General features: G+C 32.3%; 6 protein-coding genes across 6 annotated transcripts; 3 read left to right on the forward strand and 3 right to left on the reverse strand.

Annotated features, from left to right (window-relative positions):
* Positions 1 to 634: 634 nt before the first annotated feature.
* On the reverse strand, positions 635 to 2,864 carry PHYBLDRAFT_138238 (hypothetical protein; the record flags this gene model as incomplete). The annotated part of the gene is made up of 6 exons (XM_018429957.1): positions 635 to 719; positions 822 to 1,602; positions 1,752 to 1,876; positions 1,971 to 2,121; positions 2,308 to 2,542; positions 2,664 to 2,864. The coding sequence occupies 6 exons, from the start codon at positions 2,862 to 2,864 to the stop codon at positions 635 to 637; spliced, it is 1,578 nt and encodes a 525-aa protein (XP_018298731.1).
* A 2,834-nt stretch (positions 2,865 to 5,698) lies between these two features.
* On the forward strand, positions 5,699 to 7,686 carry PHYBLDRAFT_161334 (hypothetical protein; the record flags this gene model as incomplete). Its single annotated transcript, XM_018434381.1, has 7 exons — positions 5,699 to 5,831; positions 5,905 to 6,049; positions 6,170 to 6,171; positions 6,310 to 6,727; positions 6,804 to 7,012; positions 7,099 to 7,353; positions 7,445 to 7,686. 7 exons carry the CDS (start codon positions 5,699 to 5,701, stop codon positions 7,684 to 7,686), a joined length of 1,404 nt encoding a protein of 467 aa, XP_018298732.1.
* A 1,263-nt stretch (positions 7,687 to 8,949) lies between these two features.
* On the reverse strand, positions 8,950 to 10,284 carry PHYBLDRAFT_129333 (hypothetical protein; the record flags this gene model as incomplete). Its single annotated transcript, XM_018429282.1, has 3 exons — positions 8,950 to 9,816; positions 9,983 to 10,122; positions 10,194 to 10,284. The coding sequence occupies 3 exons, from the start codon at positions 10,282 to 10,284 to the stop codon at positions 8,971 to 8,973; spliced, it is 1,077 nt and encodes a 358-aa protein (XP_018298733.1). The 3' UTR covers positions 8,950 to 8,970.
* A 1,835-nt stretch (positions 10,285 to 12,119) lies between these two features.
* Positions 12,120 to 13,897, reverse strand: PHYBLDRAFT_61747 (hypothetical protein; the record flags this gene model as incomplete). The annotated part of the gene is made up of 5 exons (XM_018440850.1): positions 12,120 to 12,194; positions 12,681 to 12,781; positions 12,836 to 12,882; positions 13,454 to 13,567; positions 13,845 to 13,897. The coding sequence occupies 5 exons, from the start codon at positions 13,895 to 13,897 to the stop codon at positions 12,120 to 12,122; spliced, it is 390 nt and encodes a 129-aa protein (XP_018298734.1).
* Positions 13,898 to 15,000: 1,103 nt separating this feature from the next.
* Positions 15,001 to 15,943, forward strand: PHYBLDRAFT_184415 (Homeodomain-like DNA binding domain-containing transcription factor; the record flags this gene model as incomplete). The annotated part of the gene is made up of 2 exons (XM_018438930.1): positions 15,001 to 15,177; positions 15,303 to 15,943. The coding sequence occupies exon 2, from the start codon at positions 15,311 to 15,313 to the stop codon at positions 15,941 to 15,943; it is 633 nt and encodes a 210-aa protein (XP_018298735.1). The 5' UTR covers positions 15,001 to 15,177; positions 15,303 to 15,310.
* Positions 15,944 to 19,238: 3,295 nt separating this feature from the next.
* PHYBLDRAFT_29315 (hypothetical protein) lies at positions 19,239 to 20,520 on the forward strand. Its single transcript, XM_018439942.1, has 7 exons — positions 19,239 to 19,337; positions 19,454 to 19,589; positions 19,703 to 19,720; positions 19,774 to 19,831; positions 19,903 to 19,971; positions 20,061 to 20,088; positions 20,157 to 20,520. The coding sequence occupies exons 1-7, from the start codon at positions 19,263 to 19,265 to the stop codon at positions 20,250 to 20,252; spliced, it is 480 nt and encodes a 159-aa protein (XP_018298736.1). The 5' UTR covers positions 19,239 to 19,262; the 3' UTR covers positions 20,253 to 20,520.
* The last annotated feature ends 40 nt before the right edge of the window (positions 20,521 to 20,560 follow it).

Raw genomic sequence — 20,560 nt, forward strand, 5'->3', positions numbered from 1 at the left:
AATTATTTTACTTGATTTTATTTCCTTTTCAAAAGTTAGTCTTGGCAACGTTTAATCAGTAATTGTTCCTTTTCCTCTCCCTTTTGTAATATATATATATAATGCACATAGCCGATCGTTAAACATAGTAGGCCGAATTAGAGCCATATATTTCCCAATATATTAAATAATGACTTTTTAACAAAATAAGAACTGTCCAAACGAAATCTAAAGTTATCATAAGATATGAGCATTAAAATGAAGCTTTCAAATAGCATTTGGCAAGAAACTTGAATTATTTTTCATTATCATTTTCATTAGTACCATAAAACAGTCTATAATATAAAGAGTATATAACCCTTTGGTCAAGCTAGAGAATTAAAATTCAAAATTATACATTTCTTTCTTTTCTTTTTTGTTTGTAAATCTAAATTTTTATTTTGAAGTATGAAATAAGTCATTCGTAAAAATACAATATGTAAAAAGTATAATTATAATTATACACCCAATTTTTGTTTGTTTGTTTGTTTCCTTTTTGGATAGACACAAAATGCTTCTATAGATGGTGGCGCTTCTTTTTCTCTTTTCCTTTTGGTGGTCTGGTTGGGATAGTGATGCAATATTGGGCTAATTGAAGATAAATATATGTATATGCCTACAATGTTTCATTGTCCTCGACAAGGTTTGGTTTTTGTAGAGTGTCGTGAATGGGAAGTAGAAAGAAGCTTGGTATTCGATCACTTTAGTAAAATAAAAAATAAAAAGTATAATCATAAAGTTCAATTTGTTATTTTTCTTTTTGGGTTGCTCTACCTAGTGGCAAACTTCTTCTATTGACTTACCGAGTCGGGTAGTATGACTCTGCTTCCCAGTAAGGCAGACCGTCATCATTGGCATGGTTCTGATATAAAAGTTCTGATGTATATGAAATCACAGGAGAGGCCGGGCTCGGGGCTGAGAGTGGCATGTTGCTACCTCGATAGAATCCCCAACTTGGAACAGGTGTCGGTGTGATAGTCGACTCCTGTGCTGCTTTGGATCTTTTTGGAGTTCCCGGACGAGCAAAGGCGTTTGACGTATTGTTGTTATTCCTGTTACTGTTGTTGTCAATCGTTTCTTTTATAGCATCTTTGGCCAGTTTTTGGCGTCTCTGTCGAAAAGACCACCACCAGAAAAAGCCTAGTAAAGATGCGGTTACCAGAACAACACACCCAACGATGATTCCGACCAGACCAGACACCCCACCGATATTTGCCCATCTAGATGGAGCGGGTATGGCCACCGATTGATAGGTCCACGTCCAGCTGTCAAGTTCGAGAATTTGGATGTCGACTGCCTTGTCGGTTGCATTAGAGCCTGCAATCACAAACATCTGGTGGCCGATGACTATGGACGTATGGTTTGACCGGTAGAGAGCTGTACCGCTGGTGTTTGAATATGATCTCCAGGTCCAGGTCGTAGTGTCGAGTAAATTGAGATCATTCAAGAGGTATGGTCCTGTGCTGTTATTCCAAGCTTCTCCCCCGAATAATATGATTGTACGACCGTCTGGATGAAGAGTGGCAGTGTGATGTTTTCTTTCTGATGGAATATTCCCAGACGCGACAACATTTTCCCACAACTCTAATGTATATATATATATTTATTAGATCTTTAGTGACAAGTAGTTATTAAAGAAATTAATATATATATATATATATGTATATATGTATATATGTATATATGTATATATGTATATAAAACCAAATAAAGATAAGGAAAAATATTCTTACGAGTTCGTGGGTCATAAAGAATGATGTCGGCCATGCTGGCTAGTGGAAAGTTGGTAACTCTATCGTCCCAAGAAGAGTTTGTTATTACTGAACCACCGAGGATGACAAGCCGGCCGTTTGTGTCCCTAAATTTTATATGTTACTATGGAAACAGATATATATTTGTATTTGGATGTGTGTATGTGTGTGTGCATATGTGTATGTATTGTACAGACATACGAAATTTGAGTTATAGTGGCATTGGTTCTGGCCATACCACTGTATGGGCTAATGGATGGAATCCAACCATTGGCTGCATCCCAGATGGCTATGTCTGATCTCCAGATAAAGTTATCTTGTGGCAATCCTGTCAGCATATCTGAATCCCCTCCTTTTTGAAGCCATGTATTAATAATGAAGTTCTTTATATATATATATATATTCAATACACCTATATATCTATTTATCTATCTATATGTCTGTATATCTTCCTTTTCCTCTTCCTCTATTTATATCTATATTCTGTATACTCTGCTGTTGCTGAAGTAAATATATATATATAAAACAGATAAGTTACCCCAGAAGATTGTCTGGCTGCTTGTGGTCATAACACCTGCATAGTTTCTTCGTGCAATTGGTTCATTAGGGGATACGATGCGAGACCATTCCCCTGACTTTGTATCGTATTGACAGAGGACCATGTTCGGAGCAAATGTACTGTTTGTGTAGCTACCTACTCCTATTATGTTGATGCTCGTATCGTCATATCCCCTAAATATCGAAGTGAAATGTAGGATAGGACAATTTTTGTTCTGGACGTCCGCGCCGTGGTCCGTTCTACAGTCTGGCAATTAATATTGATTGATTGATTGATTGATCGATTTTTATTTTTTATTTTTTATTTTTATTTTTGGTTATTTGTTATTCTTTCACAACTTGCATAGGTGCTGATATTGCATTGAAGCTTTTTCCAAGGTCGATCGAAAATAGGGTGTTTCCGGTTTGAGAACTTCGTGAGGCAGAAAATATCCAAATGGCATTACTGCTAGGTACGTAGACTGCTCGACCACCGATGGTCTTTCCAAAAACGGTCATTGTACCAAGGTACACAAAGAATGGTAAGGCTGTGAGCATATACAGATTTGAGCCTGAATACTTTTTTTTTATGTGTGATTATTGTCTGAAGCTCAGATTTAAAGGTTTGGTAAAGAAGTAAAAGAAGTAAAGAAGCAGGAGGGAAGAATGATAATGGTAATAATAATAATAAAAAGAATGAACTACGCACTTGTATTCAAGTACTGCACTAGTCACTTGAATCCTGCATATTTTATTTTTTTATGAGAAAAGTTGTCATGGATACAACCAAACATTAGTTAGATACCATGGAGGAATTCAAATACAAGTTTTTATATATATTTATTACAAGCTTACAAGAGCACACACACACACACATATATATATATATATATATACAATATGGGTGTGCTCAGACTAAACAGTACATGTTGAGTGCTGTTTTAAAAGAGATGGAAAGAAAGTATAAACTTCTACATAAAGTGTGGAAGGTTTAGAATCATAACGTGACATATTGAAATACCGGCCTAAAGGCCATTGCTGACCATGGTTAGTCTCGTGCGAGTTGTGGCGCATGAACTACGCCAACGTTGATAGAAAAGAGAAAAAATAAAAGATACTTTTGGATATAGTCAAGAAATTCGATTTCAAAAGAGATAAATTATAAAAACCATTCAAGGTCTATAATGTGATAGACATGATCAATAGGTTGTTAGGGCTATTACTATCTATGCTCTGATAGATTCTTTTGCGTGTATTTAGAAAGGTATGTATATATCTTTAAGCTTTTATAGTATTGAATTGAATTGAATTATAATGTTTATTTCGCCATTTATTGCAAATGACACATGCAATGCGATTTTATGCGCGCTGTACCGGTGTTGCCAGCTGTAATACCCAGGCACGGTAAACCACTTGGAAACCAAGGAAGTCAAATCCTTGGCTATAATTTAGCCAAGTGTGGACATTTAAAATCAAAATACACTTTTCGATTTATTTCTTTATTTATATGTCTATACATATCCAATTCGTTGTTGGGTGTCTTGGCTACTTATTTAACGTTTTCATTTTTAAAATGACTATATATATATATATAAAATAAAATACCTGTAATTTGTGTACAAAGTTTTAATACCATTGATTCCAAATTATTTGTTTTAAAATATACCACTATTTAGAAGCCATTTTTTTGTTTTTTTTTTAAAAAAAAAAGAAGAAGAAAAAAGGGTGGTTAAGGTTTGTAGATATGTCACCAGTTTCGAGTAGACAGTTGAGATTTTTATTTTTTTAGGTATATTTTTTGGTACAAATCGAATGAATAGAAATTTGCTTGTATAAAATAAAATAAAATACGTATTAATAAGAATAGGTTCCTTAACCTGTATTCTCATATACCTTGTACATATACCTTGCAAATATATACACATACACATTTATACATATTTCAAAAGACAAATATACATGCATTTCGTGCTTTGGTATTTCAATATCGTGAGACTAATTGAACACAATTTTGTAATGATTCCCACGCAAAACAATCCCAGACTTTATTTTTTTTTGTACAATTGTGTTTATTCATGTTATTCTAGATAAGATTGTATGAATAAATGAATTGTTTGTTTGTTTGTTTGTTTGTTTGTTTATTTGCTTGCTTGCTTGCTTGTTTATTTGTTTCAATTTTATTTCTAAAAACGTATCTAATGGTAACATTGAAACACTCATTTACCATTCAATCATTATTTGATTTATTAATATCCGGAGAGTACTAGTTGTGAATAACACCATCGTTAATATATATATATATATATATATATATATAATTTAGACCCGTGTAGTCCGCGACAAGATGTTAGGAATACAGACCTTACTATTTTAAAACATAACAAAAAGAAAACCTAGATCAGTGTCTTTGGTTCGTCCCTTTTTATATATATCTTATTTTATTTTATTCTGTTGTTTGTGTAATAGTCGTACAAAGCACCAGCTATAACTCATCTTTTATATATATAGTATTATTATTATTATTACAAACCATTGATTTCAATTGACCTTTTGGGTGCTGTAGAACTCTTGATATCAATTCATTACCCATTATCAATATAAAGATTAGATATATGTACCTATTTAATCTGTAGTACCATTATTTGAAACATCATATTCTTATACAGCAGATATATATATATATATATATATATATATATTAATCATAATTCATTAATTCATTAATTAATTCTCTCTTTTTTTGATCTATTGATTTTTATATATATATTCCATTTTTGGATTAGGGATCCGCAGTAGATTCTCTGCAGGACATATATGTACGCTTAACTCAGTCCATCTTTTGTGAGTCAGAAAGCAATGGATCTAAAAATCATGACATTCATGTAAAGCTATCAAGAGGATGATATTCCAAGCGTCTTAAAATAATAATAATAATAATAATAATAGAAAGGTACAGAGGTACAGAGGTACAGAAAAATGGTCTTGAAATCCAAAATAAACCTGTACCCGAGAAAACTCCCAAAAAAAGAAAATCTAAGGTCTTGAGTTTTGATTGGAGAATATAGCCGATGGGTTTCGTTCTTTCTTACGTTCTTGCGTTACTTGATACTTGTAACGACAAAAAAAAAAGAAGCAATATTTGCTGCCGATTCCGATGCAGAAATATATTCATTTTTTATTTTATTTTTGGTATATAAATCTTTGAAATATATTCCTATTTTTCTTATCCATTTTATCTCTACTTTTTCTTCTTTTTCTTCTACTTCTTCTACTTCTTCTTCTTCTTCTTTGGTTGTTGTTGTGACAAGTCCCTCAGGTCTACCGTACAGCTTCCCCCGTAGGTTAATTTATCTTTTTACAGTTCATATTTGAATTGTATAGTTTGGAAAAATATGTCTATCATCCCACAAAATGAGATAAACGAACATACTATTACTTCAGTCAGGACCGTATTCAATGATACCAAATCATTGGACGGCATATCTGTGGCGACAAAGAATGGAGACGGAGTGACAGACAATGGAGGTAATTTATAAAAATGCAATTTATTATTATTATCATTATTATTATTTAGGCTAACCAAATCTTTATAATCTAGACAAACACTCTGTGATTCTTGAACAAGGTCTGCCTGATCCAGAAAAACACCCTTTTGATGACTCTCCTGATGGTGGTTATGGCTGGTTGATTGTTCTTGGTGCCTTTATGGTTCAAATAACCAGTTTTGGTGTTGCCACTAGTTGGTAAGTCAATTTTTATTTGTTACTATTTATTCTGAATTGGTATTTTCTGCAAATCTAACTAACCAATCAACTAACTAAGTAACTAACTAACTTGCTGGTTCTTTATTATGATTATTGTAGGGGTAGGCCTTTTACATTTGAATTCTAACTTTAATTACAATGCCAATCACAATTACAGTCAAGAAAAATACAAATACAAATATATGTATATGTATATTATGAGAAAATATTAAATAATCAATTGCTTCTTTTTTTCTTAGGTGTTATGCAAGATTATTATGATCAAAATACTTTCAAGGATCTGCCCAATGGATTACTCCAACTCAGTTTTGTGGGTACTCTTTGTTCAGTGTTCACCAACTGTATGGGACCCATTGCCCAAATTCTGGCTTCCATATTCGGCGTTCGGGTTGTGATGATCACCGGTGTATTGTTTGTTGTCGTTGGCCTCGAAATGGCCGGCTTTGCTTCGCAGATCTGGCACCTCTATTTAACCCAGGGGATCCTATTTGGTACTGGCGCTTCACTTATCTATGTCACTATCATGGGAATTGCACCCCAATACTTTACCCGAAGGAGAGGTGTTGCACTGGGAATGATTTCAAGCGGATCAGGAATCGGCGGCATTGTTATCCCGTTTATCATGACTGCTGTCAATACTAAACTTGGTCCTGGATGGTAAAAAATTAAAAATAAATAAATTAAAAATATTACTTTGATATTTAAATATTAAATATTATGCTTTTACTTATAGGACATATCGTGTCTTGGGATTCTTTTGCTTATTCTGTGGAATTATTGCCATTACATTTGTCAAAGAGCGAGTTCCTGGACCAAAAGGAACCAAGAAACTCAGTGATATTATCAAGCTTGATGTTCTCAAGGATCTAAACTACATTCTATGGTGCCTTGGATCAGTATTGATGTTGATGGGATATTTCATTCCATTCTACTATTTACCAAGTAATTTTTTTTTTTCTTTTTACGCTTGTCTAATTTCTGTAATGATTGTTTCTGTACTTACTTTTTGTTTTATTGTCATTGTATAGGTTACGCCACTCATCTTGGGTTAACTGCTACCAATGGATCTGCGCTTGTGGCAGTTGGCTCAGCACTAAATTCGGTCGGACGTATTATTGCTGGAATTCTTGCTGACAGAATAGGTCCTATCAATGTAAACATTATCTTTATCACAATGGGTGGTCTCAGCACACTCTTGATCTGGCGATTTGCATACACATATGGTTCCTTGATGGCATATTCTGTTGTATTTGGTTTCTTTTGTGGTTCTTACTTTGCCCTACGTAAGTTTTTATATTAAATACATAATTCATATTAGAAATACTTGAGATTCTAACTTTATTATTTTACAAATATATTTATATATTTACTTAGTGTCTCCTATTACGGCTTATATCCTTGGTCCTGAAAAATTCAGATCTGGTCTCTCGCTACTCTTGATTTTCAATGTCATTTCAGTATTCGGTCCAAATATCTCCAGCGCAATCGAAGAAAGCGTCGACGCCGAACCCCTGTTCACATACAAGATGTTCTCTGGAGTTTGCTATATTCTTGGTGGCGTTATCTTATTTGGTATGAAGATGAGAATTAACCGCAACATCTTTGCCAAACTTTAATACCATTCTACTTATTAAGTATTACTTATTACTTTTCCTTACCTTACCTTACCTTACATCTCACTATAAACTATAAACTACAACTTTCCCAACTCATAATATTATTTCAACATTATCTTCTTTTTTAAAAAAAAAATGCATTATTTGTGTCATTTCTATATTCTCTCAAAATTATCTACTTTATCCAGACAATAAAAATAATAGTAAAATATCGAGGTTATTGTCTTTGAAAATGTCATGTTTGCTGAATATATATATACATATAATTGTAACATTAGTGGAATATACAAGATGCTTAGAATACAAATCCAATGTATTATAGATTTGATACGTAGTTCTTTGTTTATTATAAAAATAAAAATACCATTGATTTCATACCGAAATAGTGATCGTTGGTTAAGCTAAATTAAATGAGAATACGTATTAAAAATTGAGAAGGGTGAAGAAAAGAGGAAAACTAAAAGTTGACTAAAATATATATTGTAGGTAAATTGAAATATAGGACTTGGGAACCCTGGCAGTTGTGGAACCAAACGGTAATATATATATATATATACGCATAACCATTTCAGATTCATTAGAGTGAATTTCACACGTTAGTGATAGCTACATTTTTGATTTTGATTTTGATTTTGATTTTGTTTGTTTGTTTGTTAAATGGGTATATAATAGACTTTGGTATCATGGTGTAAATAAGGCAAGGTGTACATAGACTATTTTCTGTGCTTGCTTCAATTTGAAAGAGAGATAAAGAAAAGAGAAGCAAATAGAAAGGGAATAAAGCAAACTCAGGCTTTATCTTTTAAAAGGATTTTATACATGATTTCAAAGCTACGTATATTGTAATACAAAAAGAGCTCTTGACATAATATACATACATGAATGTATAAATACGCGTATGTGTGCAATGCAGGTGATTTAATGTGTAGGCCACGGTACCTTTTATATACGATTTTAATTTGATTTGATTTACCAAGTGGTTAGAATGAAGAATATGAAGAATATGAATAAAGAGAAGAATAGAGGAATATAGAGTGAGGACTGAATAAATATGAATACATTTGAAGAGGAGGAGGAAGAGGAGGTAGAGGTGGAGGGGGGGGTGGTGGTTTATACATGTGTATATTTTTTGAGTACTGGTGTAGGTTTATACATATATATATATATATATATATATAGTTCATATGTAAAGGTTCTAGTAAAGTAAACCTGGGGATAATTAACAATATCAAAGAAAAATCGTATCATTTTTTTTTCTTTTTTGGGTTGTTGATGGAGTTGGGGTTATGCCATAATGTTCATCAGAAATGATCCTTTATCACAGCTGGGACTTCTTTTTAACATGCCCGATGATTCAATGGCGGCTCTGTTGGCTTTGATACTCTGCATTGCAGCCTTGTATTCTCGTTCCATGGCCATCATGATGAGTTCTCCTGCAGTGATCGGTTCTTTGTATTTACTTTGGCCTTGAATGATAGTTGATTTGTTTGCCTTGTTACAATACTGAATACATTGGCGTGACCCAAGTAGCTCATCTGACCTTGGTACACTGATGCGATAAAGACTACTCTTGAATCTATCATCTGACCAGCGAGCAATCATGTCTCCAATACTGCAGACAATTTGGTCTTGTTGCGGACGATGGTTGTTATTTCTTGGGGCCCTAGGATTTCCGGGTTCAGTAGATAATCTTGTTCGGCCGGTCAGATTTGGTGTTGATGTTGACCCTGGAGCTAATCCTGGTGCTGTTACTTCAAATTGATTTTGACCAGGTGGCTGGAAAAAGAGGGTCAGGGTATTGATGTCAATGTTTTTCCCACTCCAGCTATTATTGTGGCCAGATTGGGAATATGAGGGACTGGTTGAGGAGGGGTAATAGAGGCATTTCAGGGTATTGAGATTATCTGGCTGGGTGATATCATGGCATCGGGCAAAAAAGTCTTCTGGGAAACCAAGACCGGTAGCCAGGCAAGACAAGAGCTGGTAAGAGACCGTGTTGCACTGATGCATAAAGTCATTTGTTGCGTTTTGGAACCCAGGGATGTCTTCATTAGCAGGCCAATGATCGGGAATGTCATGGAATGTGAGTTGCATAGATTCTTTTGGGATTTCAGTTCCACATGAGTCCATCTTGAAAAGACATTGTTGAAAAACAAATTAGTATTGTTATTTAGACATATACACATACATACATTTGTATATATATATATATATATATATATGCATATGCATATGTACGTATGTGCGTTAAGTGTGTGCACCAAAACAAAGAAAGTTTATCTGTGTATCTATTTACCTCTGTGAGTTTTTCCCAGCCAGTGTTCTGGTAAGTATCAAGAGGGTATTTTTCTTTGATGTTGTCTGGTAAGCCAAAAAAGGTTTCGCTTGTAGAGAACATGGAGTTTATATCTTCAGTTTTGATACCATGATTGATTACTGTGATTTTCAAGATATAATATAAGTAAATTAAAAAAAAAAAAAAAAAAAAAAAAAAGCTTAATCTTTACCATAAAAGAAGCCATGGTCAGTACATGCTTTCATAAGATGTTGAACGATTTCGTGACGTCGGTTATTAAAGTCTGAGAGGTCTATTGTCATGAATTCATTTCTGTTGCAGGTGTTGTTACTTGCAGGCATTATATTTATATTGTATTAAATTATATGAAGGGTAAAGGGGGTGAAAAACAAATAGTATGCTTATAATTGATGTAAAGCAAAAAAGCAAAAAGCAAAAAACAAAAACGTCGTCTTAAAGTTGAGTCGATTACATTTTATAGGTTTTATTTTTATTATGATTTTTTTTTATTGAGCTGATATTTTTCTATATGTGTGTGTATATTTATTTATGGCTCAGAAGAGATAAGCAGTCTGAAGCAGCTAAAAAGACCTTTTGTCGATGTCTTTATGAGAATAAATACAAAAGGGAGGGTAGGATGAAAAATTGAAGATGAATTGAAGATGAATTGAAAAACAATTCAAGGGTATCTTGTACTACAATTCTTGGCTTACCTGATGTGTTACCAAGAGTAAAGAACCAGAAGGAAAAAAAATATATAAACAAAAAAGAAAAGCATACTCGTCCTCTTGGCTTGTGCACCCAATAGAAGAGGTATATTTTTTGTGAGAGGCTAAAATAAAATTGCTGTGACTTTTATATTTTGAATAGGTAGGATCAACGGAACAAGTACATATTTTATATATAAAATTATAGATGAATAAGAAAGCAAAAAAAAAAAAAAAAAATACCCTGGCTTTTAAAAAAAAGAGAGAAGTAATAGGAATATAGCTGTGAGTACAATCAAGGTATTCTACAGTATAAAGGCAATAAATAATTGATTATTGATTTGAACACCACACATATGTATAAATATAATGTTTTTTTTTTACAAGTCAATAAACCCACGATGTTGGATCCATAGATCCGTTTACATTCACCAGAGACTCGGTGAGGTAATTGATTAGATTTGATTTGATTTGATTTAACAAAACAAAACACAACACAAACACACACTAAATAAGAAATAAGAAATAAGATAAGATGAAGTAGGATGGAATAGGATGATATATTATCCAGGCAGTATAATCCAATTCTTTGGTAGTCACGCCCAATGTGTCTGTGAGAGCGGGGTTATGAGGAACAAACAGGAAGGTAGGATAGAAACCAAAGAGACTTTAACACACAATACAGGGACTTGTTCCCCTTTACGAAAAAAGAAACCAAACAAAGAAACAAAGAAATAAAAGACTGGTGATTTTTTTAAGAAGAATAAATATTTTGTAGGGCAGAGTTTGGAGCCATGTGTAAAAGAAACAGTGTTTAGTTATATAATTTTTGTGAGCAAATGTTTGAATGTTCAAAGGGCGGGACCGTGCATTCTTTACGGTACAAGAAGAATATCCAACGTTTGAAATGCATTTGGCTTGTCATACAAATATACATATAATTTCAATTAAATGTATTAAAGATATTTAAAAGAGTTTTTTTTTCTTGTTATGTTTTTATATCGCATTATAAAATTGTATAAAATATTGATCTATATTTCTGTGAGTGAGTGAGAGAGAGAGAGAATTTGTAGTGCGTAGTGCGTAGTGCGTAGTGCGTAGTACTGTAGTATGGGTGTGGTTGTACATTGATGACGCCAGTTGGGGGGATAGTTTAGTTGGGACTTCATTTCAAATTGACTTTAATCTAATCCAAATCAAACATACCCTCTTGTACATAAACTCATTTGTGCATATTCTCGTTACTAAATTATGTATATGCCCGTTAATATCAAGGGAGGTTCTGTATATTCCTTATTTTACTTTTTCTATGGGGGTTAAATCAAGTGCAAATTAGACATTTATCTATCTATTTTGTAAGGATGAGCAAAAATGAAATAATGAATAAACGGCACACAGATCCCAGTTTTTAGTTACTTTATTCTTTATTTTTATTTGATTTGATTTCTAATACCAACACTAATACTAATACTAATATTACTGACTATCATAGAAACTGTACCTTTCTCTTTTTGTACGTATTAATTGAAAGATCAAAATTAAAAGTCAAAATCAAAGTATCTGGTTTAATGAGACTAATGATGTAGAATGTGCTGTATTATAACATAATATATCCAACACATTTCTGTATAGTTTAAACAGGTAGATCAAAGCAAAGAAGATGTCCCCTCCTTTTTTTTTGTACATGTTTCAACAAAAAGGAAAACTAGGCAACACGATACTCTCGTGGTAATGTTAATCTATAAAGTATGTATGTAGCCTTTTTTTGTTTAAGCTGCCGTTAAGATATTCATGCAACAATCTGTAGGAGAAAGCAGATGTTGTCAAAAAAGCAAAAAGTAAAAAGCAAAAAAGTATATAAATTATAGATGCATGTTAGAGTTGAAATATTGACCGTGCACTCTTTCTTTCTTTTACATACATATAATTTGTACTCGTTCAAACTCGTTCTCTCTCTCTTTTTAGTTTGTGCATACTTATTTTAACTGTACATTTTCACTGCCAAGGGAGTGGCGATCAAAATCATCATGATCAGGGCTAAACCGACAATAAAGCATAACAATCTTTGTAGAAATATTTCTCTGTCCTAAATCTTGGTTTATAGAGTATATAAATAAATTAGCTTCGATCAATTTTTTTCATTAACCAAACCACCAGATTCGATTAAAGGATATTCCTTTTTGGAATCTTTTTCTATATATATATATATATATATATATATAAACAATTTTGTATTGAAATATACTTTATTATCTATTGTCTTGAAATTCAATTCAATTCACCAATATATATATAATTAATCTATTGTAAAAAGAGCCGACCAAACAAGGGATTATTATTCTTTCTTTTTCTTAAAGAAAAAAAAAGGGCACGAGAAACTATGTTGATAAACAAGTAAAGAGATGTATAATTTTATGTGTTTGGGTTGGGAAAATAAGAAGTACAAGGTGAGGAGTAGAGAGGTAGATCAAGCAGGGCATTTTAGTTAATGCAGGACAAAGAAGAAGCAAATCTAAAATATCTACACATCTACATACATAAATACATACATACATATTGTAGTATAGTTTTATATGCTCTTTGAATATGATTGTAAGAGGTAATCCGTAAATGTTATTGTAATACAATATAGGTTGGTTAGACCACGATCGACAATTGACAAATATTGTATTAAGAAGGAGATCAATGTCATTTTTCTTTCTTTCTTTGTATCATCTTTATATATGTAAACAGATATACTTGACCAAGTTAGATACCTCTTTACGTAGGTGTGCGTCCAATTGACTGGCATTGGTTTCTGATTAATAGATCACGGAACAGATTTACTTGGTCGTATTCTCGATTGCGTACTGTGATTCTTACCACAAATAATGATGAGCTGGTTAATATATTTGTAACGAATATCAATAATGAAGATAATGAAATAATAATAATATATGTATATGTACATACATACATATACATATAAATGTATATATTAATCTAATCAATTATTGCTTACAAGTTATGTACACTCTTTTTCTATAACAATCAATCAAAAGAATAATTAAGAGGAGCTCTATCGATATTTGTGATTTGTGATTTGTGATATATGCTCCTTGGCGCCAATTGATCGTGACACCATCAGTGATTATGGTTGTAATTATGTGTATTACTATCGATAGAATTTACTAATAGTTAAACTTGTAGAGTTTATGGAGAATATCATTATAATTATTATAGAAATTATAATAATAATAATAATAAAGAAAAGAGGGGCATCAAACTAAAATAGGAGATCTACATATATACATATATCTAAAAGGGATATAAAATATATACAATCAAAAGTAGGAGATCGGTAAAGGAGTTCTGCGCGGGTAGTGCAATTGTACCCTTTAGTAATCAATCTCTCTGGTTGGTGTTTGTAGATATAGGACGATTTTGATCCCCTGAATTAGCTTAAAGAAAGAAAGTTGGGATATCTAATGAAAACCAAGCAAAAAGCCTTTTTGTCTAATGATTCTGTCTATGTACGCAATGTACGCAATGTACGCAATGTTAGTAAATTGTTAAATTACCTACGTCAATGGCCTTATTATTGATATCGTTCTTTGTGTCTAGTGTAGCCTACCAAAAGTAATAATAAACCTTCTTTGATCAAACTTGGCGCCAGACAACCATGCTTAAATTCCTTTCTGATATATACATATAATAAATAAGAGTAATATGAGGCAAAATAATAATAATAACAATGTTAATAATAATAAAGGGAAATATTTAAGGCTTTTACTTCTTCTTCTTCTTTTTCACCATCTTATTTAGTATACTATACTATACTATACTATACTATACTGTATTATATAGTATAATATAGTATAATAAATGCCAATTGCACACATACACACACTACCATTCAACCCCTTCAATGTATATATGCTCGACAACAGAAAGAATATTTTATATACACACACATCTCTTTGTCTCACATCTTCACACACACATATCGCACACATCGCACACATCACACATAAAAATAATAATAAGAAAAATAAAACCTTCATATTGCTCCCTGTTTTTTTTTTGGGTTTTTTTTTGTAAAAATAAAATGTTCAATAAAAAGAGCCCTTGTTTAAAACATCATTTTTTTTTTGTTTGATGACAAACACTTCTTTTTTTGACTTTCTGCATTTTCATATTGGGTTGATACCGATATTATCGCTATTCTTATTATTTGTTTTTACTCTTGTATTTTAAAAAAAAAAGAAAAAAAAAAGAAAAAGAAAGAAGAAGCAGAAGCCTTTGCAAGCAAGTTGGCTATACCTCTTTACACTAGTTTATAAAAAACCAAAAAAAAAAACCCCCCAAAAAGTCAATATCAAATTATATTGAATCGAATCGAATCAAATCGAACCAAATCATTATTATTACTGTAATAATAATAATATCAACAACAAAAACAACAGCAAACCAGACAGCTACCTTTATTTCTATTTACGTTTAATTTTGGTGAGTGAAATGTCTTTTCATTATTAATACTAATGACTGTGTTAGTTAATATGATATACTGAACAATCAAAGCAACAATGATATTTTTTTATTTTAATTGACTCTTTATTATTCTATTTGATTAGTTATTATTATGGATATTAAACACCTATTATGCTACCCGGGCGAGCAGTTCTCACCGATCGAATACAACCACTCACTTGTCGCGAACCAGTTCAGCTATGCAGACCCAATCTACCACCAGTCTGAAGAATTATGGCCAGACATATGTCCGATCAGTCCATATTACAACAGCATTTACACCAGCAGTCAGAGCACAAGAACAAGTCGCAGCGGTAGTGTCAGCAGTAGCAATAGTCTCCAGAGCAGCAGCAGAAGCAGCAGCAGATCACCAGTCCAACACACCGAGTCCCTTGTCCAACACACGCCTGAGAATGCCAAGAAACAATGGTTAGATAAAAGTCTTATACGACAATCTCGCATGCCTTACAAGGAACGTCGCAGCTCGGTACAAACCAGAACTCCGTGGTCTCCTGTCGAGGACGAATTGCTGCAGAAAGGATATGAAAAGGGATACTCATGGGCCATGATATCTTCAGCATACCTTCCCCGTCGTTCTCGAGGCTGCTGCTGGGGAAGATTCAAGACCCTCCAGAGCAAGAACCTCATCAATGTAAAACAACACCAGCACCAGCACAACCGTCTTGGCCGCCGTCTGTGGAAGTCCATGGATGCTGTCAACCAACCCATTGCTCCTGCTCAGTAACAGCATGACATTCCTTTATTCCTTTGACTCTCTTTCTCATTTCTATTTCTATTTCTATTTTTCCCTCCATTCTTAAAAATATTTCATTTCATTATTTATTTATTTATTTATTTTTTTTCATTTTACTTTATTTCATTTACCCTGAATCCCAGATTCTCGTCTTATCTTTTCCACCACTATCGATTACCTTTTTTCTACAGTCATTTCCGGCTCAAGAAAGAAAAAAGAAACCAAGAACCAAAAATTCATCCCTTTGTCTTTGTCTTTCCCTTTACCTTTCCCTTCCCTTCCCTTCTCCTCTTCATCCTCCTCCTCCTACTACTCCTTCTACCCCTCCTCGTCCTCGTCCTTTTCTTCGTCCTTTTCTTCCTCCTCACTCTATCTCGGATCTATTATATTCTGTAAAGAAACCATATTTTTAATACGTTCTTTATTATGTTTTATTATTCTTTTCTTATTCGTATTCTTATTCGTATTCTTATGTCTTGCACAATTATTCTCGTCTTTGTCTTTTTATGATTTTCTTCTTATATATTTACCTATCTATACGTATGCATGCTTTCCATTTACTTGTTTTTATAATTCTTTTTATAAATATTTTGGCTTGTCCAAATATCTTCTTTTATTATTATTATTATTATATATTCATTTTACGTTAAATTGGCTGGCTTCATTTATTTTATTTTACTTTATTTTGTTTTGTTTTTAATCAATTTCCTTTTGCTTTATATTCAACCTATACCTTGCTTATTGACACCATTTTCTTCTTTATTCTTATATATATTTATATTTATTTACAAGACTTTGGCGTTTACGCTAAGCTTATCAAAATATATCAATATATCTATACACAAATATGACTACAAAAAAAAACTACAAACCACAATAATAATAATAATAATAATAACAATAATTCAAAATTCAAAATATAAAGAATCAAATTTGCTTATAGTGTTTGAAAATACTTCTTTTGTTGAGATCAATTTGATTCAAGGATTGGTTAATCAACAAAAATCAAAATCAAAATCAAAATAAAATAAAATAAAATAAAATAAAATAAAATAAAATAAAATAAAATAAAATAAAATAAAATAAAATACTTGCTATTTTAGTATTTATCCATATTTTTCCTTTATTGTCTTTTGGTTTTGGGGGGGTTTTTTTTCTTTTACTATTTAGCTTAAAGAGATATAACCGTAATTAATCTATTAAATCAATACAATTGAAAACCGTTTTTTTTGTCTTTTTCTCTTAATGCAAAACAGAAGAAAAACAAAAAAGATAAATTTCAATGTGGTTTAACGAATTCAATGTTTGTAAAATTGTAAATATCGACTAGACTAGGAAATTCATATTTTACATAAAGGTTACATCTGATTATTATGTATAAAGAAACTGCCGTTGCTATCCGATTATACAATCTGTGCCATATACACAGACACAATACTTACGAATAGCATAAAGATTTTTTTTTAAAAAAAAATGTATACATGTACATATATTAATACATTACATTAGTACGTACATATACATACATTAGAAAGCTAATTGTATGTGTGTATATATACATTTCTGTATTTAATGATATTGTTTTTCCTTGTGTTTACCAACTAAACGTATTCAATTTGATTTTTAGTGGCAAATTGCCATGGTAACAATATTCTTGTAATCGCTCTATAAACTTTCTTTTTTTTCCCTCGGCAGAATTCACATCTAACTGCATATATACATAAAATAAATATTACCATCGAGTTTCCTTCTTCTTCTTCTTATTTTGCTCTGTATATCTGAATTTGCCACTTTTAAGCATCTTATTCTTTAAACGTATTTTCTATAAAATTCAATTGCAGTATAGATAGTTTCGGTAAATATGAAGACAAAATCAAAATTGTCTTGTACAGGCTTAACAAAATAAAATAAAAAAAAAGGGGAGAGGGGGGGGGGGGGAGAAATCCCTCCTTTCTTTTTCCTTAGTTAGGGTACCAATTGATATAGTAAAACATGTAGCTCTAGGCTTATATAAGCCTATATAATTTAAATAGTCTGTATATCTAAAATAAATAAAATAAAATAAAATTGCATGGATGTGATGCATCATAAATCACTGCAGCTGTTTTGAGCCAATAATATTCAAGTAGTCTGATTTCAAAGATTTTCCCGGGTTTGACACTTCAGGTCCGAGAGGTACAGAAATTGTGCGTGCATATGTAAGTGAATGAGTATTAGTGTGTCTATATATTTCTATATATGCATGTGCGTGTGTATAAAGGTAATTACTTACGTACGTACATATATACATACATACTTACATATGTGTGTTTGGGTGTTATTTTATCCCTTCTAATTTCTTTCTTCATTTATGAAATTAGGCACAGATCTATATATCTTTATTAAATAAACTGGTGTTGTTTTGAGTCTGGTTTCAAATATGTATTTGTGAGCTTGTATCGATAAGCTCGCAGCTAAACACAGCCCGAATATAGACACAGACTCAAAAATAATAGTAATCCTGAACCAAGTCTCGGGAATCATTTCTGTACACCCAAAAAGAAATACAACAGAAAGGGGGGAGAATAAAAACGGTGGTGATGTGTAAACAGAGTTGCCGTAAAATTAATTGGTCTTGTAGCATAGCTCATTGCCGAATAAGATTTTGATTTATAATATTGTCCTGTGTATGTGCCTTAAGAATCTATATGACACTTTTGAATGTATCTTTACTGTGATGTTAATATTATCTATACATGATTACATCTATTTTGCTGAGCAATTTTACACATCATTTGTATACATAAATATAGATGCACAGCAACCACATGTTAATTATTAATTCTTAAAATGTAAACAACTTTTCTGTTTTCAAATCAAATGGTTACATACTGTATGAATGGGTTGGGCTGCCTTGCCAAGCAATTTCCATAATATAGTAAAACGATCGATGAAAACTGCCATCGACGATGATCGAGTAGCACTGTGAATTAATTAAGAGTGATTTGTAATCCAATGAGCATTTTTATTGGACAAGACAGATTTTCTGATTCCTGCCAATTTTTCTACATGTGCTTATTAAGAGGATATGTCATTTAGAGAGTCCTAATTTAGTAGTACGCGCCATCTTCAATTGACCGGTTATTTAATTTCCCAATTTATTCAACAGCAAAAAAAAAGAAAAAAAAACGTACTGTTTTATATATTTATATATAAAGCGGAGGTGAGTTTTGACGTGTCACGTAGAAAATCATATAAATTACCCAAGCTTGGTCTGTTCTCTCTCTCTCTTTCATTTCTTAATTCCTTATACCTTTACTCACAACTCAAAATGAAGACTCTTTACGATTTCACCATCAAGAACATCAAGAACCAAGACTGGAACTTGGAATCTCTCAAGGGAAAGGTAATAATGATAATGATAATGATAATGATAATCTGTCTATTATCTTCTTTTGTTGATCCTTTTTTGCTTTGCTTTGCTTTGCCTTGCCTTGCCTTGCCTTGATTTACATTGATTAGGTTGTCCTTATTGTCAACGTTGCTTCCAAGTGCGGTTTTACCAAGCAGTATGCTGGTCTCGAAGAGCTCTACAAGAACTACAAGGACAAGGACTTTGAAATTATCGGTGTTCCCTGCAACCAGTTTGGTGGTCAAGGTAAGAATCGCAAACACAAAAGTGGATTTAAAAAAAAAATAAGAATAAGAAGAGGAATAAAGAGATGGTAATTTATATAAACTTATACTATCTCTGATTTACTTTTCCTTTAGAACCTGGAACTGAAGAGGGTAAGTCTAGATCAAATTGATTACGATTATGCATTGTCCTAATAGTTTGTTAGAAATCGAGAACTTCTGTACTCTCACCTGGAGCGTTACTTTCCCTTTGGCCGCTAAGCAGTAAGTTTAAACCATGACAACTCGTTTTTTTTTGAAAGTTTATCGGTACTTATCAAGTGGAATTGGTATAGGGATGTCAACGGTGATCACGAGTCTCCTTTGTACGCCTGGTTGAAGGATTCCCAATCTGGTCTTCTTGGGTAAGATTTATTTATAAAGAGAGTAGATATTTTGTATTGGGTTTTCTTTTTATTGACACGAACTTTTTTCTTTGGGGGTGATCTTATAGAATGAAGCGTATCAAATGGAACTTTGAGGTAAGATATAATAAAGGCTCTGGAGCTTAAAAGATTATTATTTGAAACTAATACTATATCTATTTTAGAAATTCTTGATTGATAAGGAAGGAAAGGTCGTCAACCGTTACTCTTCTCTTACTGAACCCAAGGCCATTGCTGCTGACATTGAGAAGCTTTTGTAAAGAATGAAATATATATATATATATATAAAAACTCACAATAACCAACCCACCCACCCACCTACTTACCTACTCACTTGCTCCACAAATACCGTAAATAAACCCTTTATTATTATATACTCTATTGTTTTTCTTTGATTGATTTGTGTAGCTGAATATGTTGCATAAAACAGATGATGTCATTTGAATAAATAATAATAATAAAAACATACCAGCTAAAAAATACACACACACACACACACACATATATATATAAATACATTTTGACACGAATATTTTATCATTTGGCTTTTTGATAAGTTTAGAAACAT

The sequence above is a fragment of the Phycomyces blakesleeanus genome, assembly GCF_001638985.1.
Source record: "Phycomyces blakesleeanus NRRL 1555(-) unplaced genomic scaffold PHYBLscaffold_1, whole genome shotgun sequence".
NCBI lineage: Eukaryota > Fungi > Mucoromycota > Mucoromycetes > Mucorales > Phycomycetaceae > Phycomyces > Phycomyces blakesleeanus.

Bases quoted from the DNA above. Each gene is read 5' to 3' on its own strand.
- PHYBLDRAFT_29315 (XM_018439942.1), top strand. From the start codon at position 19,263: ATGAAGACTCTTTACGATTTCACCATCAAGAACATCAAGAACCAAGAC. The intron at 19,338-19,453 runs GTAATAATGATA...TACATTGATTAG, and splicing joins TGGAATCTCTCAAGGGAAAG to GTTGTCCTTATTGTCAACGT. The intron at 19,832-19,902 runs GTAAGTTTAAAC...GAATTGGTATAG, and splicing joins TTCCCTTTGGCCGCTAAGCA to GGATGTCAACGGTGATCACG.